Consider the following 25,305-nt stretch of genomic DNA (forward strand, 5'->3'; position numbering starts at 1 on the left):
CTGAGCCTCCGAGAGACAGCCTGCTTGAAGAAGCTATAGTCGTGAACCTCGTGTTTTTATCTTATACTGTGTACAGGTGAAAGAGGGGGCATGGGAATTGGGAACATAGCGGTTGCGATAAAACCAGATGTCTGTATCAGAAACCGATTTCTACTGCATCAGACTGTGTATTATTCTTCTTGTTCTTGTTCTTGTTCTTCTTCTTCTTCTTCTTCTTCTTAATGTTATTGTTATCGATGTTGTTGTTTATGTAGGCCTAAGCATGAACCAGGTTTACAACAACATAATGCTGAGCGTGATTGCGAACATATGGGCTTATTATAAAATGTAAGAGGCTTTTTACAGTAACCAAGTTTACTTAATTTAAAAAATTCAAATCCGCGGTTATTTATATATTTATATGATTCTGTAGGAAAAATGATATGGTGGACGTGGCGCCCTTACATCCAAATATTAAAACTTAGCCGATTAAATTCGACTTTGATCTTGGCTACTTCCTAAATAAACCGATTTAACTTCCCTCATATAATTTGAACCCTAATATTCCGAACTGAAACTATGCTAACGTACGAAACGAACGAAAACAGCTCAATTAAACGCATGTTAAAGAGTTTTCAGTGGTTCCCTAATATGCAATTTGCCGATATAGTCACAGGCCCGGGCCTTTGGATACGCATGTAAATTCCCAATGCAGTAGTTAACTCGATATGAAAAGTTGACTGAATAGCTTGTAACATTTTTGGTGTTGCGCGTCGATTTCAAATATTGCCTTTGGATAAAAAAAAATATTACCTTTGAACCAATGTATGCAATTTAACCTTGTTAACCAGTATTGTTTTTATGTGTCTCCAGTCGGTGACAGAACATTAACTTCTATAAATTAAACTAACTATATTTAAAAAAAACCATTTAGAAGCACATTAAATTTTTGTGGCGACAACAGCGGTTCAGAAAGGAACGGTCTCTAAGTGAGGTGAGAACCCATTTCTTCAAACCGCAAATGAGCTCGCCATCGTGTTTACTTTGGTGGGAACCAGCTAGTTTACGCTTTAGATCTTTATTTATTCTTATTTTCTATTTCACTGTATATCGTGAAGCAACCAATTTGATACGGGTATAATTTTCTTAAAGCTTAATGCAAGTGACTTCCACACAATTATTTAAAATATTAAATTTATTGAAATACTTTACATCAGGAATATTTTGGCAGACTTGGAGGGTAGGATATACAATAAGTGCAAAATATGTCCACAATAATATTTTAAAAAAGCTTTGTGTAGGCCTAAGTGTATATTTTTATACCTTCGAATATAGTTCACGTAACAAATCTTTGGCACAAAACATAACTTTGAAATTAAACATGATATACATCGAAAACTTCTTTAAAAGAAGCATACAAATTTTCGTCAACAGCATTAATAAAATAAGAAGTACTGTAACGTGAAGTGGTCCGTTGACAAAGAGCGTTGTAAGTTTTTACTTTCCCTTGTTTTTTAAATGGCTTTGTAGTGCTTCGTTTTTGCTAGTTAAACTAAACCGTGCTAGATTTTATTCGCATTCTTTCCAAAATGCCACTGTGTAAAGTTTGCACGCATTAATGCTCATATTAATTCAAAACATCTACAGGCTTTAATGTGGAAAGCCAAAGTTTAAATGTATTTTCAGAATAAAGCCCTACTCCTCAAGTGTACTAAGCGTAATTAAAGCCATTCTGCTTTCACCTGAACATAGAGCTCCGACCGGAATTCGTTTTCCCTCAGCTTTCATTCAAAAGCGTGGGTGTGAAGACGTGACTATTGTCAAATGGAGGAAGTCTTAAACTATAATACACCTTCCGTGCCCACGAAACCACACTGAGGAACTTTCCGCAGATGGACAATGAGGCGGGGTGGGTCAGAGAACGGAATGCCCGTATCACCAACGTCTCTTTTTCACATGACACAAGGTTTGATGTCCTGGCAGACGGTTTGATGGTGGTGGTGGTGATGATGGTGGTGGTAGTAAGATCCACTGGCCGATGGGTGGAATGAGGAGATCCCGTTAAAGTTCAAAACAAAATCCTTCCTGTCGCACACCGGCGAAGAATGGGTTTGGTATCGAGGTATTCCCACTGCAGATACAAATGGAAGAGGTGTCACAATAGCAGCACAATTAAGACAATTCCAGTTCTGAAACGCATGTCTTTTATTCGCTTTCCTAGAGAGATTTTCTCAAATCACTGAGTTCACTTCCTAGAGAGGAAAATGCAACCTTGTGTAGGGGGTTTTGAAAATTCAGCATAGCTAGAAATTACTCTGATGCTTTTTATTTATTGAGTGTTTTTTTATTGATGAATGTGACATCCATTATTTGAAATAGCATTTTAAGAAGACGCTGTGGATTCCCTCATTAGTTCCTACGGGACTACATAAAATGCTGGACAAAACAAAGAAAAAACATTTTTATCATAACTAGAGAAAACAAGGAGTCGTGGCTTAATTTGTACGTGCTGTGTTTTTTTTTTCCTGAACGGTCAAATTAACTGTGAATTTCTTTAAAAGTTAATGACCTGAAGTGAAATGTAGAAATGTTTTTTTTAAGAACTAGTGTAGGCGCTCTAGTGCGCGGTCTTCTCTGAGAAATTACTGACAAAATATAAAGGGCTTTAGTGCTCGTTGCTGTTTTTATCATGATAATCACAGCAGCATGACATTATCAGATAATAAAAACGTGCAACACAGGTCTCTGATGTGTTGTTATTCATTCTTAAGTAACTTAGGGAAAGATTTAAAAAAACTGACGTTCGGCATTTTATTGTGGACTTGACGGCTAAAACAAAAACACTCAGAACCGCAGCTTTCTGCGATGTCCAGCGGATAACCCGAAGTACTATCTTTAAACTTGAGTTGCGTATTTTTGGAAAACACGAAACCAACGCTGTAAAACGCCGTTGTTTATTATTTTGAGTGTATTTCCATTTACCCTGTCGGGGCTAAGTAAATATTGTATAGGTAATGTCAACAGCAACGTGGAGGAAACAGATTGAGAATCGGATCCGCTGCTTCCATCTCTGTGTTCACATACAGTATGGATCTTTCTCCTATTCGTTTCATGTCTACTAACATGCTCACTTTTCCATAGTCTATTCATGTTGCAAATTTAACTGGGTAAAAACAAAAATATGATACTTAAATTCAGGCCTTCTAGTTAAGTGGTTACTTTATGAAGCATACTACAGCTTCTTTTTGAGCAGAATGTACAGTCCAGAGAGGGTTGCTATCTTGCCTCACGCTTTAGGATTTAGAAAACATCATCTTGAATTCGGAGTGAATGACAAGGTACTATTCCGCCGCAAAACGTCCTTGTACAGCTAGCTAATCGTTAGAGATTGTTGCCGTTCACATAACTTTTAACAAGGCCCAACTGTCCCGTGGGCTTGTAGCGCCTGAGATCCTTCCCAGTGTGGTCTTGCTCAGACCGTCTTTGTTTAGTTAACCTCGTCGACCTGTGTTTTAAAAGGATGTTTGGAAAGTCATGCCGAAAAGATCTCTTTTATATACACATCGTGCATACATTAATGAAAAGAATGCAGCAATGTAGCCTGATGAAAAGAGTCATCAAAAACGTTTCCTGTAAATTCATACATTCAAATGCAGTAGATTTAAGAGATTAAAATAAAAACTTGACTGTTGGTGGGAGAAAAGACAACGCACTCATCGCTGGCTATTCAAATCTTTAAAACAAGAGAGGCGTTTCCTTATAACGTCTTCTGAAAAAAAATGTTATGTGCAATTTACTCAGCAGAACTACAAGGTCAATTGGCCACCAAGAAAATTAAATTAAGCAAATCAATCAGTCGACAAATAACATCTTGATGGCGCATTGAAATGCTCTCTATTAATTGACGCATTTAATGTATTGGTACTGGCATTACGGTTCATTATCATCTAAAATATTCCAGCACCAATATTAATAATTGTACCTTTGTATAATAAGAACTAATTTATTAATATTCAGGACCACTTCACTAGCTTTGCTGGAAAAAATAAAAAGCGAGAAGCCTGGTTTTTATTAGCGAATTCATACTGAGATTTTAATTTAACTCAGATTTGCCTTGCCAAAGGTTTCCTGTCAAATCTGTCCGTTAGTGGGAAACTTTTTGTGAACGTGTAAACGTACTAGAATGAGCAAATCGATTTTAATCACTCTGGTGAGATAAAAAAAGGACCAGAATCGCATCGGTACAGGAAGACTCAAGCCGTTATAACAGTTAAAACGTGTCTGTACTGTATGCTTTATATCCGAGGAAAATGTTCAGCATAAAAAGAGGGGCTTTACCTGAAATGTCAGCCGCTTCCCTGGCGTTTTGATGAAGATAGCTTTGTTCCAGGGAGTAGGAAGACATGCTTGAATGTAAACTGGAAGACGTCGGGTTGCTGGAAGCCAGGGTTTGCTGCTTAATGTACGGCGAGCCCCCCGGCGAAGCCCAGTGTGTAGACGTACTCGCGTAGGGCGAGTGGCACTCCAGGGCACTGGCCATCGCGGGTGAGGAGGGCACGGGGCTGCTGCTGTTTTCAGGGCCGTAGTCTCCGTTAGCCGTCACTGGGCAGCTCGCCATGTACGTGGACCCGGGGCTGGGGGACATGTGGGTGACATGGTGTCCGCCGCCGAGCCCCTCGTAGCTCCCGGCCATGGAATTAGTCATCATGTCTAGGTTGTAGCCGTTGGTGTGGCATGCCAGGGAGGCCGAGGGCGCTTGGAAATCGAAGCTCTGCGGCAGTATCGAAGCGCCAAATCCGATGCCATTCATCATCCGGTACATGGGCTTTAAAGCTTGGCACTTTCTCCGGAATCCCCTGGGTCGGCGCCGAAAGGAGCCTTCCTCGAACATGAACTCGCTCGCTGGATCGATGGTCCAGTAGTGCCCCTTGCCGGGCCGGCCCAGGCCCTTGGGCAGTTTGATGAAGCACTCGTTCAACGACAGGTTGTGACGGACGGAGTTCTTCCAGCCCTGGTAGGATCCTCGGAAGAAGGGGAACCGCGCCTGGAGGAACTGGTAGATCTCGCTGAGCGTCAGCCGCTTGGTGGGCGAGCTCTGGATCGCCATGACGATGAGGGCGATGTACGAGTACGGGGGCTTCTCGGGGCGCCTGAGTCCCGAGCTGGCTTTTTTACCTTTGGAAGAGGCTGTCGCGCTGTCCACGGCGGACTGTGTGCTCATGAGGGCGGAATGCAGGACGCCCGAGGCCGGGCTCGATCTTAAAGGCGGCGGCGGATCCAGTTGCTGCTGTGGAGTTTCAGTCGTCATTTCTACCGCTAGACTAAACGGCTCTGGAAAGCAACACGAGAAAATGTCGAGTTAACGGAGAGCGGAAAAAAAAAACCCCAGCAACAACAACAACAGCAGCAGAGCGACTCTTTTCTGACGGTCCCTTCAGAGGATATGCCTTATTGATCTCCACTTGACCGCTGGGACATGTCTTCCGCTGAAAAGGAAGATAAAATGAAATATCTCCCCTGAAGTCCGACGCCGTGGGAAAAAAAAAAAGAAGATTTTTAGCTACGAGCCGTAAAGGCTCGAAAGAGAGAGCTCGATTCAAGTTTAAAGTAGAGTTTCCAAGACTTTACTGATTAATAGCTGTGCTGCAGAGTGATTTTCTGTGCGCTGCCCTAGTTTAGTCCGTAATAGCAGTTCTGTGTCGCCGGGACTGAAGCACGTCTCCCCACCTGGTGGCCATCACTCTCCTTAATCCTTTAAGAAGAGGAAACGCAGAGCTCCTCCACTTTTTGCGTAAGTCTGCTCAGCCAAACAAAACGCGACCACCTATCAATTTGAAAATCTTGCCTTTAAACCCCCCCTCCAAATCCCTCCAAGAAATCGGCAGCGGCTAGCGACCACCTCCCTCCCCTCTCTGGCTCTTGTCCAGTGATCATCTGAGCAGGAGGTGCTGCTGCACCACCAGGGCCCTTTACGAGCTGACATCCCTAATACACGCAATTACACCATTTATCAAACCTCCTTCAGACGTTCCAATCAACACAGCCACTCGCCAAAAGCCGAAGGTAAAGCTCACAAATTCTTCCCGCTTGCATGCTGCGCAGCCTTTCGCCGTGAGATTTAGCTTGAGATGACATTACATACATCTCCAGAACCTTACAGCAGGCATTGCTATTAGTGGTTTGAGACCGTGTCTGTCTCCAAAAAGTGATGTACTTTTAGGCTAGGCAAAGCGAAGCGCAGGACGGAGCGCGCACACTTTCTTTGGCGTTGACCGTGTAGGGCATCATTTGGTTGTGAACTGTAAGGGAGTACTGCTGGGGTTTGGAGTCGGCATACTCCGCCCTAATACGAGCCACCCAAGAGCAGTACCGAGGAGTTCGGATCCGTGAGCAACTTGGTTCTGTTCACCAGAGCGGAGCCCGGAGGAGCGGAGTCGGTGAAGGGCGCTCTTTGCCGAGTGTGTATACATATGCATGTTGGGGGTTGTTCTGGGTAAATGGCTCTGACATGAGTGGAAGCAGGCTTTTTCCATCAACTGCTGCCTGGATACCACACACAGAGCCCAAGTGTCAGCTTACTGCCCCGAGCCTGGCTCTGATCCCCTGAGCTCCACATTAATTAGAGAAAGAAAACCGAAATTAACCGAGCAGGCGTCGACAGCTTCCTCCTCAGTGTAGACACAGCATAAATAGAGTTTTAGTGAACAAGCATATGGAATAATAATAATAATAATAATAATAATAATAATAATAATACGTTGGTCAAGCTAAATCAGTTTGATACCCAAGACAGGATTCAAATGAGTCGCTTAACTGGACTGACGCTAATTTTAAACTTGATTGCTTACTTGTACCGTTATAACGTACACAACAACGGGATCCGTCTGGCGGTTTCTAGACAAATACACAGCGAGACAGAAAAGCTGATGAACAGTTCACGTTTTAGCTAGATCGATGATTCAGGGGGTCATTTCGAGGTTCGCAACTTGAAAACAAATACACGACAAAACATAAATCTAAAAAGCTACAACATTTTAAGGAGCTGTTTTGTCAGATCGCATACACCGAAAATCGAGTTATTTGACAATTGTTCAATTTTGTTGTTTTTTGTTATTTTATTTTGTGCGGTTAGCTTTGTCTTCTGTTATTTGAGCTTCCGGTTAAATTAGTTGTTTAAGAAAAATGAGCTGTAAAAGGTGTTTAAGACCAAGATGACTGTATGAAAAAGTATTGTTGTGTAAAACGGATTTAAACGAAAATGACGACGGCAATTGCATTTCATAGATAATTAGATTTTACCACAGTTCTTTATGTACTTTAATTTACTAAGCTTATGGATTCCTAAAAGTTTGCCAAAATCCTGTTTATTGGTTGGCTTAGCGTTAGCTATATAACATACTGCGAAACTGATTTAAATATGTCTTAAATACACTATTGTTCTGTTTCTGCGGCTCAGACTAAAATTTATAAATCGAGTTTGTCTCCAGTTTTCCCTTCAGAAGCGGAACTTTCAACTGATAATATCTGATTTTAGTAATAGTCAGACAAAACATAAACAATATGGGGTTTGACCGGTGACCTTGGACCCGCGTATATGTTCAGAACTGTTATTCCAAAGTGGAACAAACACACCTAAAGGGTCTGTTTGAAAGAGTCTGGGCTTAAAACAGCAAGAAATACAGGCGAGCTGTACCAGCTACTGACAGTCCGAGCCGTTGTTGACTGATGATCAGTAAAATGGCTATAGTAATAACAGTAATAATGGTCATAATGACCACCCAAGCATCTTAATAGTCAGTGACGTAAGAAAACACTCGACCCAAATAAAGATTGGGAAAGAAGAGTACGCTACGATACTGCCATTAAATGTTGGTGCTATCGCAACAGTTTATTATTGTCATTATTTTATTTTAATTATTATTATTGGTGAATCAGGAAAAAATGCTCGACTATACTAATTGCTTCAAGAAAACACTATATATATATATTCGGGGATTCCTTCTCCATTGGGCTCAAAAAGCTTCCGAAGCACAGCAGTCTTGAAGAAATATGTATATAAAGGTGAAGAAATGGAACAGTACAATTACGCAGTTCACCTTTGGAATACATATTTTAAAGATATGTAGCGCTTTTTCAATTCATCTTGGTGAAAACCTGCATAACTTTGTGTGCGTGGTCTTGTAATCAAAAACCTGAAGGCAGTGGTTAACACGATTTAAACAACGAGTTAAGAAACATGCCGGAATTGAAAGTATTCTGTAAAACACGCTAGATGTTTTCTAGCATTATAATCTTACGTAAGGCGACCATAACCCCCTTTTTCCCAGTATGTTAATTTGATGGTGATCTTTTTAAAACAAAAAACAAACAGGGTTGGGACCTTTAACCCTACTTATCGACATACTTTTACACTTTAAAAGAAGATGGGTGTACAGATTAATCCATTCTCTAGCACAACAAAAAGAACTCTGAAGTAGTCTCCGCAGAATTTCCTCTAATTATCCTGTAGGTTTCAGGATACTTCGACTTCAAAAAAGAGACTTCAGTCTGCTCCAGAATAATGCTTTGAAGGCATTAAACCGGTCTCTCAGAATGTTCTTCTATCGTTCGTGTTATTATAGTTTATGATTTATATTTATGATGACTTGTGTGGAACTCTTTTCCCCGTGCCATTTTAAAATGAGCACCCTTGCCGTCGTCACTACAACCTAAAAACTGAGCTCACAAAAGACAGCCCATATATGGTCGCCTTATCCGGTGTTTGTCAGGTGCGAAAAATAAGACTGCTGAAATGAGGCAATTCATTTCCCGACATTTCCCTTACATAGTGTTTCAAAAATACTCTTCATTTGAATGTTATTGGTGTGATATGTCTTAATGAACCTGTTATTATATATTTTATGCTCTAAAATATGTTTTTTAATTTTTTTTAAAAGACAAGAATTGTTAACAAACGACACCGGAAATTTGTCTCAGAACCTTTCCTGCCGGCTATTTTATTTTTGCATTGTTTCTAACGCACAATGTATGCTCACCAGGGCTTTAGCGGCAATCACTCCTGTATCAAAGCTCAAGACTACTTTTCTTCGTCTTTCCGTCTTCTGTAGTTACTTCTGCTGCAGCTCTCCGAAACACAAAGAAGCGAGTGCGCAAACGACAGAGTCTGAAACCCTCTTTATGAAAACAAATGAATCCGTCTTTTTATTTCCTTTATTTCAGCGGTTTGGAAACGCTGACGTTGTTTCCCCGGTGTTTAGAATCGCGCTATAAACACTGCGTTTTTTTTTTAAATAAAAGAATGATTAGCCAAAGCAAGTCGGAGATTTCTTACTGAACTACTGCGTGAAACTTCATTGACCCTTGGTATTGAGGAGTACCCACTATTGCAAGCGTTCAAGGGCAGACAGACATTTGGCTTCACTGCGGCTTACGTCGAGGTTTTGTGTGGAGCTGACTACAATTAAAATAAATAAAGTAGATTTAATCCAGTGTTTTAAATATTTCCATCTGTTCCATTATAGCATAAAATATATGTAGCTTAATAAATGCCTGAAGGAAAGCACTATATAAACAGAGTGTGACAACCACAGAATCGTTCATATCTCCAATGTTAATACAACTTGGAAAGGGACATTTATGTGTCTCTATCAACCAACAACACGACAATTTCGAGTGTGGATCTGAAAAAGGACAAGCAGGAGTTAATCCCACGATGGGTAGCACAGAGAAGAAAAAACACGACGTTTCAGACTGGGGTCCTGCCTCAGGTGGTTTCACGCTGGATTCCAGACTAAAACATAGAAAGAGAGAAACAACTTTCTTCAGGAGGCTTCACGCATAGATCCCCACAAGCGAAACGTTGGGGTTTCCTCCGTTTCTTTCAGCTTTTCGGCATGGAATTTACCTCTACGTTCTCAATATCGCGATTTGTTTTTAGAAAAGTTACAGTAGTGTGTGTTACCGCGGCACTTGAACTAATAAAATACAGTATGTTCTTCTGCTGAGTAATACCTGGGAAGTCGTGCTGTCCGAGCTTGAACACACTATTGTTTAAGGCAAAATGTTATTGGAAAATTAAGAATCTTATGGACTATGAAACGTATTTTTCTATGCTTTTAACTAAAACGTCAAGCTTTTTTATTACTACAAGCATAACAAATATATATTTACGTTTTTAGTGTACCATGTTAAATACAGTTTTATAGTCCTTTTTAAGAATACATATTCATATGTGAGCGAATCGATGACTGATTGCTCCTGTCAGTTTTTAACTATTAGTATTCAGCTTGTAGTAGTAAGGGTGATGGTACCGATGGGGGGGGATGACAGGATGTTTAATTACCGAATGTTTCTGTTGAAAACGTGCCCTATGACAGTTGTTAGGGGACAATCAAGAAATCACCGAGAACCGTGGACAGAGTAAACTCTTGTTTAATTAATTAATAAGGAGCTTAAATGAAATCTCCCGTTTTAACGAAAAAAACCCAAACACCTCTTCCAGTTATATTTTCATTAACGATGCGCTTAACTGGATTTTCCTCTTTTGTCAGAAGCTCTTTTCCCCGGCCTACACAATGCAGTCCCGTGCCGTTTGTCAGGTGCGAAAAAATATTTTTTTTAAAAAATAAAAAAAAACGGATCAAACTGATCCTTACGGTGAATGGTTTCGAATAGCCGTCGGGGATGGGATTAAAATGTCAATTTCAAAAACGTTCGTTTTAAAAAGTTGTAAATTGTAAGTTGTAAGTAATGCAGTTGTAAATGCCAGTTCAAAGTAACAATTACCATTTCAGGATTTCATAACCTAGAAAGTTACTTTTTTAAAATAGAGCCTTTGTATCATTTATGAGATCAGACAACTATCTTATATACTCTAGATCCTAGGCCTTTCGTGCATTTGCCTAGAACTTCAATTTTGGTGGTCTAACAGATGAAAACAGATTAAATTGATTGAAAGCGATTTGTGACTCTTTTCTCCCGTTTTTGTAAAAATCTGTGAAACCTTCCTTCATAACTTGTCTGACAAAAAATAATCAAGGGTGTTTTACAGGTGAATCCCGTGTACTTATCTTTCTCTTCTGGCTATTTAACCACAGTTTAAAAAGATAAAATAAACAATACTAACTTTAATATTTCACATTTTAAATGAGGGATTATTTGCATGAGGAAAAGGACTGACCAGTGGGGAATACTTTTCCACGTGATTATTTTTTGCAAGAAGATCTAATCCTTAAGAATAAAAAAATGTATTTTTGAACGGTTTTTAAAGTTTTACTAAAAACAAACATCTACGAGACAAGGACACAAAACGAGTGTTTACATTGACTCTATCGCTGTTAAAGAAAGAAGCGCCCTATTAACTGTCCGAATTAATGTTATTAATTTAATGTGATTATCAATTATATTAATTACCAGTGGTGCAGCTAGGTTTGGTGTGGTTCATTTCTTTGATTTTTAAAGTATACAAATGGTTGTTAACCACAGAACGACCGCTCTGACTTTTATGTTTAAATTTTCAAATATTGTTAAAAGATATCGGATATTGCATTTCAAGGTGTCATATTCGTCATTCATACAGCTTACCTGTAGGTCGCAGCATTGGCCTTAAAATAGCTGTAAATTCACTCCACCTTTTACCTGGGGATGTTGTAAATCACATCTCACAGACCCGTTGGAAACTTGTGGCGATAAGTACGCTCTGATTAAAATTCAGTTTTCTCATATAATTTTTCCATGGTGAAGAATTGAGTTTTGTTCTGAAGAACAGCTTCACTGATAACAGCATGTAATAATTGTGCTTAAGAACAGCTTTGCTTAATAAGAAGCAAACGAAGAAACGGTAGATTAAAGAATGGATTCATGCAGGTTTAAAAAAAGATAAGAACCTTGATTAAGAACAAATATTTAGAGATCAAGTGTAAGGAACGCTGAAGAATACTGACCTACTATAGTGGTTTATCTTGAGGTTGACCACAGTTCAATTTTTAAGCCAGGTACAGGTCTACATACTGTATAGTATTTGCTACGTTGCAGACCAGTGTTTTCTAACGTATAGGTTCATTTAGCCAGATTGTACTATTGTGTATTGGCAAGTATGAATTCATCCTGTGTTTAAAAGGACCTTAAAGCTCAGTTTTACGAAATAAATGAGTACATTTGCCGCGAATATCTTCTGTGTTTCCTCATTCATCATTTGGGATTTAGACAAAGCAATCGGTTCCATGGCCTTTATTAAATTATACTGACTTCAAAGACAGAATTCTGTATTTTCGCAGAAAAAAAGGGTTTATGTAGTCCTTAAAAAAAACACCTACATGCTTAGGCACATTCAAATCAAGAATTCGATAACAGGGCTGTGAAAGCCAAAATAAATAGATGAGAAAAAACAAAGTCTCCCGGAAGCCCTTGGTCTCAGCACAATTAAAAGCAATGGTCAGGTCTGTTTTACATAAACCCCCGAACCGTAATCCAAATGGGGATGCGACAATAAAGACCTCTCCTGTAACAATGGCGGCATCACTGTTAAACAAATAACGTGGTGACGACACGTGAAGGGAAGGAGTCACCGTGTGACGTTAAGGATTGAATAACGGCGCGTAGGAAAATAAAATGACACTGACCAAATTAAAGCACAACATGAGGAGTGAGGACAATCTTTAAAATGACTTCCTTCTGAAAATGTAATAAGGCTGACAGTTGTTAAAGAAACTTTGTTACGCAGTTTCTCTGGTTATAATAATTCGAATAAATAAATGCGCTTGATTCCGGAAAATCAGAAACGGTAGTCCTGCATAATTTCGCAAGGATTAAGAACCTTAAACTCGTTATCAGCCCGTTTTATAGTTTTAAATATTTTTTTCAGGATTCCAATTCACAGAGATTTTTTTTAATACAAGATACTATCATTCTAAGATCAAATATATTTGAGGAGATATATACCTGACCAGTAGATTTATTTTTAATTTATAGTGAGGGGGGATCTTTCTTGCTGCTAAATTACGGTATATTTCAACTATACAAATGATTTATAGATAAAATACGAACTTATTATTTTAATGTTGAAAGATAAACAAGATCCGCATTTTACATTAGCCAACCTGTCTCACCTTGATACTGTTTATTTTACTTAATGTCAAGAATACCCAGCGCGCCTTATGTGCGTCTCTAATCTATTCCTGAAAGGATTTACCGTAAAAATTGCACATACTGTAAATGTTTGGTATGTCAAGGGTAGTATTCAGTTTGGTAGGCATCACAATAAAGGCAGTTAACGAAAAAGTACGTAAAAATGTTCAATCAAATATATTGATATTAAGACCTTTTTATACTTGTTATACTTAGAACACCTAAACCTGCTTATTTTATTCGAATTAGATTAGCTAAAGATTAGCTACGATAATTTAAAACCCCGTTGCTTAATAGCAATAGGCAAACGGGACCGTGTTTCCTCCCTTAATTATCTTCAAAAAACAAATCTAAACCGTACTCTGCTTGTTTCGTTGAGGGTCGCGGCAACTCGGAGTCTACCCCGAACGTATGAAGGCTGGACTACAGCTTGGATTGGGCTCCGCCGCTGGACACACGTACGGAAACACACGTCTTTGGAAAGCGGACGTCAGAAACGCATTCAAACGCGTGGAGACCATGCAAACTCCCCACAGACAGGAGCTCCGCTCCACAATCAAAGCCAGTGCCCAAGAACTATGAAAGAGCTCCGGGTGAGGAAGCGGTCAGCACCGCTCTTGTTGCTTCTGTCAAAATGGTATATGAGTATATTAAAGAATTGAAATTATGAATAAAGAAGAGTGACTGTCATACACTGTAGTAGTAAATAAAACAATATAGTCTGGTACTAACATATAAAGAACCTCAGGCTCTAATCAAAGTGGTTTCTTTAACTCGGTATGGTCTTGTGAGGGAAACTATGGCTCTAAACCATGAATATAATAGGAACTGCCATCACACGTTATCACAGGATACTTTCGGTGGGGGACGTCAGTATTAAATCTTTTGTTATGTTTTTTATCTCCGTGCTCCGCCTTTGTTACGTGACTCCTGCATTATTTTTCGATCGTCCTATGTTTCAGGACCGTGGACAGCTCGTTGTAAGAAGCCGATATCAACTCCAAATACTTTCACTAAGAGGTGTACAATCGCTGCTTGGTCGCCTATGCCTGAAGCGGATTTCCTCTTGATCAAAACCACGCTGTTGTCTGGGGGCGGCTCGTATCAGCATCTCGCAAATGATCAGGTTTTGCTGCCTTCTTGCTTGACTTGCGACATAACAGAAGCGAACATTTTGCTTTTTTCGGTTTTCTGTTTTTCTCTCGCTAGTGGACATTTCTTCAGCTCTAAGAGTTTACGCAAAATGACAACATTTCCCTTAGATCCACGCGAGTGGAAAAACACGTTTGTTGCAAGCTAGAAAGTGTAAAGGTAACTGGATGAACACCCCTAGTTAACAAGGCATTTAGCTTCGGGTTTGGGTTTAGGACACAATGGGTACACAGTGAATGACGCTTACAGAAGCCAAGTTTGTATTCTGTGCCTCTAGAGGAAATCTGCGTTGCTGTGTGAATTATTGGATTCGTTTCACACAGATCTACACGACAAACAGGCTATTTCGCGGTTGTATACTCCATTTTCGCGCGGGCTCACGACCTCTTATGACCTGTGAGCTCCGTGTTAGCAAAACAAATACCGCATAGAAGAACGAAAAAGTCCAAAATGTGTCTTAAAAATAGGATTACTCTGGACGATTTGATACTTTTGTATTCTTTATTTTTTACTAGATCTACTACAATTACTACTTCCAGAACAGTCGTGAGAGTAGCTTGCCTGGCTAGGACAGTCATCCATAGTAATTGTAAGTTTTGGAATGCCTTTCTCAGCACCTGAATTGCAGGAGCAGGAGGATATGATGAATCATGCAGTCAAGAAAAGTGACTTGTGTAAGATGGCTGAAGAATCTCGAAGAACCAAGCTAAAACAGAGAGCTTTGCCATTTTTAAACGCAGACGTCTAAGCACAGAGCTGGAAGATTGTGCAAGCAGCTGAGGTCTTTCATGGAGCTGAAGAATCACAATCAACAATTTTGTCTCCAGAGGTTCTGATACACAGGTTTTACACCAGGAAGAAGATGATACCTTGGAGTTTGCTGTTGATGATCTCATTCGTATGATGAAAGACATAGGCACCTCATGTAATGCTAATGATAAACATTAAAGCAAAGAAGAAAGATCTCTTCACTTAAAAAAGTGTATCAAAATGCTACGTTTGCTGATTTGAAAATGTCTTTTTTGTTTGTTTTTTAGTTTCAAGAAGAGTGCATTCAGTGGCTGGAGGAAGAATATAATCACATATTACATTTTTAACACTTAATGGTTCCATTATTTTACAAATGAGACATTTTGACTTTGTAAATATGAACTAGTTTGTACAGGAAAGGATTGAAAACAGGCCAACGATTTGAAAATTGTGTACCAAAGGTCAAATATAAGAAATGAATCATAATAAATTAGGAACAACAGTCTCTGCCATTGTCAGAATTACAGACTTGACACCCAATTTATTTGCACTTGAAGTTGGTGAATCTGAGTTTGTCCAGGAGATGTTTTCATGAGTGAGATACACAAAGAAAATATTAATCTCTATAAAAAGTGTTTTGAATTTTCTAGGCTGTATATTTATAAGACTCAGATTTTAGGATGTTTTTGAGATAAGATGCAGAGATTTCTATTTACATGGTAGAACCATTATGCTGTGTGCAGTTGAACTTTCCCCACAAAATACACATCATCATAAAATATTGTAACACCCTTATTTAATTGTGTCGTGCATAAATCTATTTTTCGTGGTTTAGTTTTTAACATCATTTGAAATACAAGACATTTTCTAAAGTGTAAATATTTTTTCAATCACAAAGGATTGCCAATACTCTTGTTTCTGCCATTATAGTCAGGTATTCCACTGCATCGTGACACCACTGAAGTGAGCTGCAAACATGTGCAGTTGAAAAACTAATGATTGTTGTGGTTTACTACAGCAGATGCATGATCAATTACATTATGCAACAGCGCAGTTTGTTTTGCTGCTTTTTAAAATAAATAAATGATCCGGTTTAGACAGGAAATCTGCAGTCATTAATGAATTCTTGTATTTTAAAGGGGTTACTTCAGAAGAAAAGAAAGGACAAACAGAAAGACAAATGCCTTGTAGAGTGTGGTAGAAATATGTGAACACAAAGGTTCAAATGGTGAGGTGAGTCACTGTGCGTTGGCAGCAAAGGGATACAGCTTTTAAACTACAAAGCCTTTTTCGGGTTCGTTATAGGTTATAGACTCAGTAGCTAAAAGATTGATTTTTTTCTTTCAGCTTTTTAGCGTGGAAGTTTCCTCTGCTTGATGTGTGTGACTGGAGATGGAAATTGCTGAAGAAATAAATTCAGTCCCACCTAAAATAAAAGGCTGCATAAAAAGCCATACTTGAAGAAATACAGAGAGCAACAATAATAAAAAAGACTAAATGTGCAATAAAATATCATAACTACCATCTGGAGTGTTAGGAATGGTAGAAAAGACATTTTTTTTGCGTTTGTAATGGTTTATTAGAAAACCATGAATATTCAGCTTGACTGATATTAGTGTAAGTGATGGGAGCACCATCTGTTACATTTTGTCCACCCCCCCTGACTTCTTATTTTCTTTCTGAAAGGTAAAAGACTGAAAATGAAACAGTTTACCAAGTACCCCAGAGGCTGCATAGATCATTCCCAACAACGAAAGTGCAGTTACTGAATCTCCCTCAATTGTACAGAGTTATAATTTCACCCTCATTTATATGTTTCCTGTACTCCAGCTACACAGAGAATTGCTCAAAGCTCTGTAAGCACAAAGGGAGTTCTCATGCTACAAGACCACGATTCATCTCTCAAGCCGACTATCCCAGACTTCAGGGCTTGTGGGTGATTACCAGTTCATTGTTTTTTTTTTTGTTCTTCTCATTTTAAATTGTATTTCCGAGTGTAGTATATGATGAAGACGCACTCGTTATTGTTCTTCAGATTATCTCGAATGGTCGTCTTGGTCGGCTTTTACTTGGGGTTTAGTTTCACACCTCACATTAAAGGCACCCTTCTGCTTGCACGAAAGTGCCGGAACCCTTTCGTCACCGACATCCACTTCCACGTTATTATTTGTGAAAAGAGTCTGAACTAAAGTAGTGCGGGGATTTTGACCATTGGTGAATACAGAATCAGCATCTGTTAACCTTGCGTAACGTTTTCTGTTAAAGAAAGCAATTGGCCTTTCACATCTAGTACGTGACGAAAGGTTTTGAAGGGGGAATGGAAATGGGGTGTTGTATGTTACATTTCTGATGAAAAATTAAACAATGTGAGAATACAATTTGTTATTATCATTCACTTGCTGTTACCTGCTATAGGTGGCTATCATTTCTGATTTCTTGCTGTATTTTGCATGCCCTGTAGGTAAATACGGTGGCCTGGATGCAATTTAACGAGACCTCACATTAATGTTTACAATCCTGTAAAATCAGATGTGCGGAGGAAACAGTTGAATTACACAAGCACCCCCCCCACAAATACATACAATTTTCAGATTCTGCAGTTCTTGAAAACATAAAATCGAGCATGATAGAGCATGAGTAAGAATACCTTTAATCTTAACCCGAGTTCAAGAGTCCAGTACCGCTCGTTTTTCAACGAAGAGCTCAAATGTTACTTCAGTGTTACTAAACCTTGGGTTTCGGGGTAAGTAAATGGGCGGCACGCTGTTTAGCTCTCTTGCCTTGCAGCGCTGGGGTCCTGTGTGCATTTCCTGTAGTTATCTGCGTGAAGTTCGTTTGCTCTCCTCGAGTTTGCCTCTGGGTGCTCCGGTTTCCTCCCACAGTCCAAAGACACACTGGCTTCTGGTGTGGATCCAGGTGTTTGTGTCTGCATCTGCTTGTGACATTTGCTTAACGGGGTAGGCTCTGGGTGCCGCAAGACCCTCTACTGAATAAAGCGATTTAGAAAACGGACGGACAGACAAATGGGACGCTTGGACGTATTTGGGAATGGGCTGCCGCCGCCCGTGTATCTCTCGGTTGCCTCCGAGAGGGCAGATCAGAGAGGCGTGTTTCAAGGGGGTGCGACCCGAAAGTAGTCAAACGAGCTTGGTTGGACTGCAAAACTGAAGCAGACTCTTTGAACATATATTAAAAACTAACGCACGGATCACTTACACACAGTGAGAGCGTTACAGTGTTTGGTTGAGTGTTTCTGAAGTCTGTGTGTATTCCGAGATAAAATGCTGAAGATCCTCTTCATTTAATTAAACTAAAGTACGCGCTTCAATTCTCTTTGTGTGGGGGCAACGCCGTGATCTGCAGCATCTGAGAAAATCAAGGGTAATACATTCCGAATTTTAGGAATATTTATATCAGTTCTTAAACGTCCGTCGCTATGCATGAACGTTGTTAGTAAAATTCAAAAACGTGCTATTTAAGATAAAAAACGTGCGATTTAAGATAAAAAAAATCTTTCAGCGGTGTCGCCGTTGGTTTTACTTTTTTCTACTTGACAAGCATTTGTGAAAAAATACCATCGAAATGTACAGTACGTGCAGTACCAATCTACCACATTGACTTCTGAAACTCATACACACGCATTGGGCTTAACATAATTATAAACCTAGACATTATTAAACCCTTCTTATGTCCAAAATATCACGATGTCATTAAAAACTGCAATATATGTCGATGGACTTTCGCATATTTTGTCAATGACAACGTCAGTCAAGTTTTTTGTGCACATTCCTATTTTCATTAACGGTTGTCAAAGAACTCTGAGACACGAATAACAAGCATATACCTGCTAAAAATCTGAATTAAGGGGAACTTCATCTGAACCTTAATTATCGTGCAAATTTAGAATGAGTCGCAAGCTCCGAAACCACGAGTATTGAACCATCCCATGTTTCTGCCAAAAACGCAGTTCTGCTTTGCCAAATACAACGCCCTCGGAGGTGAGGATTTCTCTTCATGTGTTATCTGATACTTTCTTCAACGCTTTTGAAAAAGCTCTTTTCACACGCAAATCAAATATTTATCATTAATTAAAGATGTCTCGCTCTTTCATCTTTCTTCAAACAATTACGAAGTCCAGACATGCCACGCTGTATATATTTGGTAAAAGCTTTTATTCCAAAATAACGGTTTATGCATCATTTTTAGAGGAAACTATACACAGTAGTCTTTTCCATTAAACTTGGCAGTGGTCCACTTCTGAAACAGTATTGCTTACGATTCTCTGTACAGCTCGATTCGAGCTTTGTCTGGGTTGACATCACAGATTAGTTAAACCACAACATGTAGCCCGTCATAAAAAAAAACATTGCTTTGAAACAGTACATAAATAAAACGAATAAAACGTTATTTTCCACATTTCGGCACCCACATGCCGTCGTTTGCAGCACAGACATGACCTAAGAACCTGTTAACACACATAGGAATTTTATCAAATATAACTTACTAAATAGTCCCTGATGTTAGCTTTGTCCATATTTTGTATTTACCCGGAGGAAAAAAAAAAGTCAAGTTATTCAGCACTGACAGTAACACAATGCAACACTCTGTCTGAAGCGTCTGGTTGTCAATGCAATGAAATGCATTTAGTTACAAAATAAAGTATACAGTGCGTAGGAAAGTGCTCACGACAACAACATCTTCAACCGTTTTCCATCGCCCTCACGCCAGCAGAGAGTCTATTTTGAACGGGTGGTAGCTGCTCGCAGGCGCTCTCATGGCTGTGGCCGCTCGGGCGGCAGGAAACGCCTCGGAGCTGGGCAAGCCGTCTGGAGACAACCGAAAAGTGGCACGAATGTCTCTTCTGTGATCCACGCCAAGCACGGGGTCTGAGTAGCCACACCTATAGGCCTGCAGCAAGTGTGAGGCGGCGGGGTTCACCTGGAACAGCGGCTGTACGTGAGCCACGGCCGCAGGTGGGTAGCCCATGACATAAGGCATCATTGGGGAGCTGCTGGGCCACATCACTCTGACGCCAGAGAGGGTGGTGTTGTCTGTCTCGGCGCGGCTGTCCTCCTTGCTCTTAAAGGGTTTGCTCAGGATGCTGTCAATGGCGAACGAGCTGGAGAACTTGGTGCTGGCGCCCTCTTCCTTGGTAGCAGAAGAGGTCGTGGCAGTGGGCGCCTCTTCGCTGGCCGGGCTGTCTAGGACCTCTTGGTCCTTGGTGGGCTTTTTGCTGATGCGCTTCCTCCTGCGGCGGAAGACCCCGTCAGCAAAGGTGTACTCGCTGTTGGGGTTCAGCATCCAGTAATTGTCCTTGCCCCACGGTCGGGAGGGGTCCCGGAGCACTTTCAGAAAGCAGTCGTTGAGCGACAGGTTGTGGCGCACCGAGTTCCGCCAGCCGGTGTAGCTGCCCCGGAAAAAGGGAAATTTCTTCATAAGGTAGTCGTTGATTTCCGCCAGAGTCAGGCGCCCAGACGCGGAGTCTCGGATTGCCATCGCGATCAGAGCGATGTAGGAATAGGGAGGTTTGGGTCTCCTGGTGTAAGGTTTCGCTTTGCCATCGGCACTCGGCAGAACAGGTGCAGGGCTGTTGGCCACAAAGTCCCCGTCTGAGCCCAGCTCTTCTTCTCCCGACAGAGGAGACGGGACGCTGCCTTCCGCATCACTACAAACCTCCAGAGGCTTTTCCTCAAAGTTGGTCCCGGAGAAAACTTCAAGTTTCATTTTTTTTTCTTCTGTTCTCTGTTGCGGCAGTTGCAATCTCCAGATATCGAGCGAGCCGGTCCCTTCGTCAAGCAAAGCTTTTTTTTTTAAAGCTTTTCTTCAACGAAACAACAGGGAAGGATGAGAGCAGGCAACTCTGTCGAAAGTACAAATGAAAACGGACAACGTTTTCAGTTCAGAGTTCCCAGTGAGCTAAGATAAGGCACCCAGGTCATTTCTGTAGAGGGACCAATTCCCAAACTGTCTCCTGAGACTTGCGGAACCGGGGTTATAATATTATCACTTCAAAAGGACCAGCCCACGGGGGCGGGCCTTATTCGTTCCAAATCCATTGAAGCGATTAAAGAATTAAGGGATAACTACAGGATCAAAACGAAAACAGAAATAAAAACAAGTCAAACATTTTTAATTCGACGGCTTCATATTAAAATAACAATCGAGTCTGCTGCTTTATTTTTTTAGTTCTTTTTCCCGCGGCGTTTCCCCTTTCACAGTACACCTGTGTCTCTCACCTGAGATTGAAATTCATACAGACAAGGGAGTTTCATTAAAGGCAACCAGGTGGCGTACGTTTACCAGACACTGGAGAGTTTGCTGCTGGAATAACATACACAAAGCACCTTCTGATAGTAACCTGAGAACGCATCTCAGTATTTTATGAGAGTCATGCTCAACTATATTTTAACATCGCATGTGGTAATACTGGACTCTTCATAAAGTGCTTTTCTAAGTGAACACTGTCATTAGACTTTTTACTTTTTCCTAAGGTCAGCTCATATAAAATAGGAAACAAACTTAATTTCGATACCACTTCTCAAACAATTTAAAAAACAGCAATTGCTTGCATTAGGTATCGAAAGACTCGTTTTCAGAGCCATACTTTATTATTTAACATGTTTTGCCCTATTTCACTGTGGTCTGTGTAACTATCTGCTTGAAGTGAGAAAAAAAAATCAAATAAAATCTCATTACCAGTTTTATCAAGGACTTTTGTATGCCTGTATTGTGATATATTTAATAATTTCTTATTTATTTTAGCGACAAAAACTGCCACACGCATCAAATATAAGATTAGAAACTGAGTGCAACTCGAAACCTTTTCTCAATGTTTAAGCGTGTAACACTACAGTCTGTGGTTAAAATGTTAATTCTGGTTTCGCTAAGAAAACGGAAACAGAAACGCAACGCTGATATAAGTTTTTCTCAAATCGAACATCTTAATCCACCTTGAATGTTTACTTTTATGATTTAACAGCCGTTTTTTGTTAATAAGAGAGTCACCTTCCACACATACACGAGTCTAAAAAACTATCAATTGTGTAAACGCAACAGAAAGGTTTTTAATTGAGGCACTGTCTCGGATCCTACCTAGACCACAGTGTTTAGTTATTCTTTTACGTGCTTGTATCGGGGCTTTTCTAATGTAGCTCAGGACCTGTGTGGAAGAGAAGATTGTAAATTATTCTCAAAAACCACTTTGTCTTGGTAGATAAACCGTGATTCCTTCCAAATCTGGGAAAACAGCCTGTAGAAGAATACCTGAATTTTCGCCACATAGTTAATCTCGTGGAAGGGGGGTATTAATTAAATTATTTTCGATTTAAATATGTCATTTTTTTAGGTAATAACGAAATGTCAATAGGTCTGTCAGTACAGTATTTACGCCCACCTCTCCGAAGCCGAAGGCAGCTGTTTCTACATGAAGCATAGATTTACGGCAGCCTATGGACTGCATCCATCAAGCAATCTTGCCTTGTAAAGAGCGCTTTGCAGAATTTACACAGAAGTTGGTAATATGGTACCGCAAGCGTTGACCACGTGGGATAGGAGGGGAGGAAAACAAACACTACCTGTGGGATAAAATGATCCCCCAGGGGGCCCAAGTACCAGCGGTTTCCCCCTCCAGGCACAGAGGCTGTGGTACATTATAATACACCATGTGGGTGCGGGTATTCTTTAAACCACAAGCTATACTGGAACTTCACTCGTCAAGCTGAACGTTTTTTCAGTGTTGTGTGTTTATGTGTTTATGTGCTCCTATATGTGCTCCCTGCGTATTTTAGGCTGCCGAATTCCCCCAGAGCATTGCCCCAGGGCCCCAGAATGACCACATCTAGTCCCCGGCAGTAATGACATTGTGATCCCTAACTCCTTACACGTCTATCGCGCTTTTTTTGGACACTCCATTCAGATCCTCGTTCACATTTAAATTCTCTTTGGGTGCTCTCTTGGTATTCATTTTTGGAAACGGGGACTGGGCTGCCAATCCTCTTGAGAAAACGTCACCACCCGCATGGGCTGGTATCGGTTTTGTCCGAAGTTTACGGGGACTTCTTCTCACTAACATGTAACAAGATAGAACCCCTTGATGAGGTAGAATCACCCAGCGCTACTTGACATTAATTATCAACGGGACACATACCGAAAGGTTTACTTAGCCTCTGCAGGTAAAAGCGAAGATCTGCAAAACAGCTCACAGCGCTCGATCAAACTTTGTTTTGGTACCTCGCGTCTGTGCACCGCAGGGCACCGGCCTGTTTTTATGCTTCATGTGCCTTTTTTTTTTAGCATGCTTAAGACTTAGGGAAACTTTTCAGGAATGGGGAAGTTATGCGAACACAATACCGAGATGACACTACAAAAAATAAAAATAGTTTAACCTTGGATGGGCTCCATAAAAGACATCATGACAGATAGACATGTTTACAGGTGCAAACGGAGGCAGGTTAGGCTGTAACGCAGGGATTGCCTGAAAGGTCATACATAGTTGAAGGACCTATTTGCAAGGTGGATGCACATAAATCAGACTAAAAAGCACAACACGTGTTGTCATATACTGTATATTATGTATATTACAGATATAGTACTGTATGTTTTTACTGAGAATAATTAGAAATGCAGCCTCTGAATAAAGACAAACATTAGACATGAAATGTAATTACTGTGTTTTGGATGTACCATATTTTCATTGTTTATAGAGAAACTTTTTGCTGAAAAGTTCAAAGGTCACTTGTGGTACATTTTAGTAAGGTACCCTTATATAACTGATCACAGCCTAGCTGGCTCAAACACTTGTGCAGAGCAGACCAGCAGAGAGGCCACACACAAAGGTCTGCCTCTTCATTTAGCTTGAAAAGCAACTGACATATCGACTATGTTAATTGGCAGTGACTGTCTTTGACATATATGCCTACCCACTGGCACGTGACTGCATAACATATCGAATCAAGGCACAATTCTCATCCTGCTGTAGATTCAAGCAGACTAAGGGACTCTTGCCATGTTGGGATGTTGCTGGCAGAAGAGTGACCATTGATCCTGGCAAGCAACAGGCACAAGGCTGGTTACACCCTGGGCAGGACACTTCTCCCAGAAGCCAGTTTAATCTGCCAGTATGTCTTTGGACTGTGGGAGGAAAGCGGAGCACCCAAAGGAAACCTGTGCAAACACTGGGAGAACATGCAAACTGCACACAGGTAGCACCTCAGGTCTGGAACTGAACCCAGGACCCCAGTGCTGTGAGGCAGCAGAGCTTACCACAGTGCCCAGTGCCATGTAATTCAAAACCACACTCCTCTGAATTCATAGATACTGATTCAGTGATTCAGTACAATTGAAAAATCTAAACACAAACAATGCATGCTTTATCAATAAATCAGATTAGTTGGACATCTCTTTTGGAGTTATGTATTACCATTGAAATTATGTGTTGAAATAGCATAGCTTTTGTGCAGAATTCGGCTGAATGTATTCTAAAGCAAACAAACGAGCTTTTTACATACCCAGAGGATTCTGGACATGAAAGTGTGAAAGATTTTATTCATGCAGGTCTCATCTTTTATTTTGGCATCGTTAGCCCAGTGATACTAAGGGCATCAAAATGAGCCTTGGGATGGTACATGTCCTTGTAAGTGGAGGGAGCATTGGATATTCTGTAAAGCAGGTGAAAGTGACCTTAAAAACCAGTAAAACCAGTAAAAAGTGTGCTGGTGTGGTAGGGAATTCCAAAGTCTGCTCAGAGAGAGAGATGCATGATGACTATATCATTCCTGATATATGGGCATGGGTCCATCAGACAAACTAATAGATCTTAATCTGATTCACTTTCATACCTTCTTGAGTTCTCTTCCTCAGTGTCTTGATGTTGTTTGAGTTTAAATCGTGGAGTTCATATTACACCTCATAGGCTCACTGAAAACCAGAATACTAAAAAGTACAGAAATAAGTTTAAAATGGTTGTGCAGTTTCACAAAGACAATTCTCAGCTGAAGGAATAGCTGCATTTGCATTTGATGTGATTAATATTTAGAAATGGCTTTGTCTCTATTGTGATCACGACTGTACATCAGTGTGTGATATTATTGTGTGAAATGACTTCTGTTGTATTAATCACTTAACAACTGCAGGATCCTGAGCTGTCTTTTGACCTTATGTGTCTTCGTATGTGGCCTTTGCATGTGGAGTTTCTGTGTGCATTTTACTGTGAATGCAATCAGGTTAAACAGCAGACTGGTTAATTCAAAATGCGGCAAAATTCAATTCACTTGCAGCTCCAGCAGTTTGCTTCTTTCCATT

General features: G+C 40.3%; 2 protein-coding genes and 1 long non-coding RNA gene across 4 annotated transcripts; 1 reads left to right on the top strand and 2 right to left on the bottom strand.

The window, feature by feature from the left end:
• Positions 1 to 1,156: 1,156 nt before the first annotated feature.
• Positions 1,157 to 5,838, bottom strand: LOC148657588 (forkhead box protein F2-like). 2 transcript variants are annotated; one of them, XM_088644045.1, is made up of 3 exons: positions 5,707 to 5,838; positions 4,318 to 5,310; positions 1,157 to 2,110 (listed from the first exon to the last, which is right to left on the bottom strand). In XM_088644045.1, exons 2-3 carry the CDS (start codon positions 5,285 to 5,287, stop codon positions 1,932 to 1,934), a joined length of 1,149 nt encoding a protein of 382 aa, XP_088500171.1. In that variant the 5' UTR covers positions 5,288 to 5,310; positions 5,707 to 5,838; the 3' UTR covers positions 1,157 to 1,931. The 2 variants fall into 2 exon arrangements, with proteins under 2 accessions (XP_088500171.1, XP_088500170.1); XM_088644044.1 differs by having other exon boundaries at positions 4,318 to 5,798.
• A 48-nt stretch (positions 5,839 to 5,886) lies between these two features.
• On the top strand, positions 5,887 to 16,111 carry LOC148657589 (uncharacterized). The gene is made up of 3 exons (XR_015941006.1): positions 5,887 to 6,042; positions 13,484 to 13,697; positions 14,067 to 16,111. It is a non-coding gene; the product is annotated as an uncharacterized LOC148657589 (long non-coding RNA).
• Positions 16,112 to 19,159: 3,048 nt separating this feature from the next.
• Positions 19,160 to 20,997, bottom strand: LOC148657590 (forkhead box protein Q1-like). Its single transcript, XM_088644046.1, has one exon. It carries the CDS (start codon positions 20,728 to 20,730, stop codon positions 19,726 to 19,728), a length of 1,005 nt encoding a protein of 334 aa, XP_088500172.1. The 5' UTR covers positions 20,731 to 20,997; the 3' UTR covers positions 19,160 to 19,725.
• Positions 20,998 to 25,305: the final 4,308 nt, after the last annotated feature.

The sequence above is a fragment of the Lepisosteus platostomus genome, chromosome 8 (genome assembly GCF_059453375.1).
Source record: "Lepisosteus platostomus isolate fLepPlt1 chromosome 8, fLepPlt1.hap1, whole genome shotgun sequence".
Taxonomy (NCBI): Eukaryota; Metazoa; Chordata; class Actinopteri; order Semionotiformes; family Lepisosteidae; genus Lepisosteus; species Lepisosteus platostomus.

Excerpts from the sequence above, each read along its gene's own strand:
- LOC148657588 (XM_088644045.1), bottom strand. The coding sequence starts at position 5,287 with ATGACGACTGAAACTCCACAGCAGCAACTGGATCCGCCGCCGCCTTTA. Across the intron at positions 2,111-4,317 it reads GGAAGCGGCTGACATTTCAG|TGGGAATACCTCGATACCAA; the intron begins GTAAAGCCCCTC and ends TTGTATCTGCAG.
- LOC148657590 (XM_088644046.1), bottom strand. The coding sequence starts at position 20,730 with ATGAAACTTGAAGTTTTCTCCGGGACCAACTTTGAGGAAAAGCCTCTG.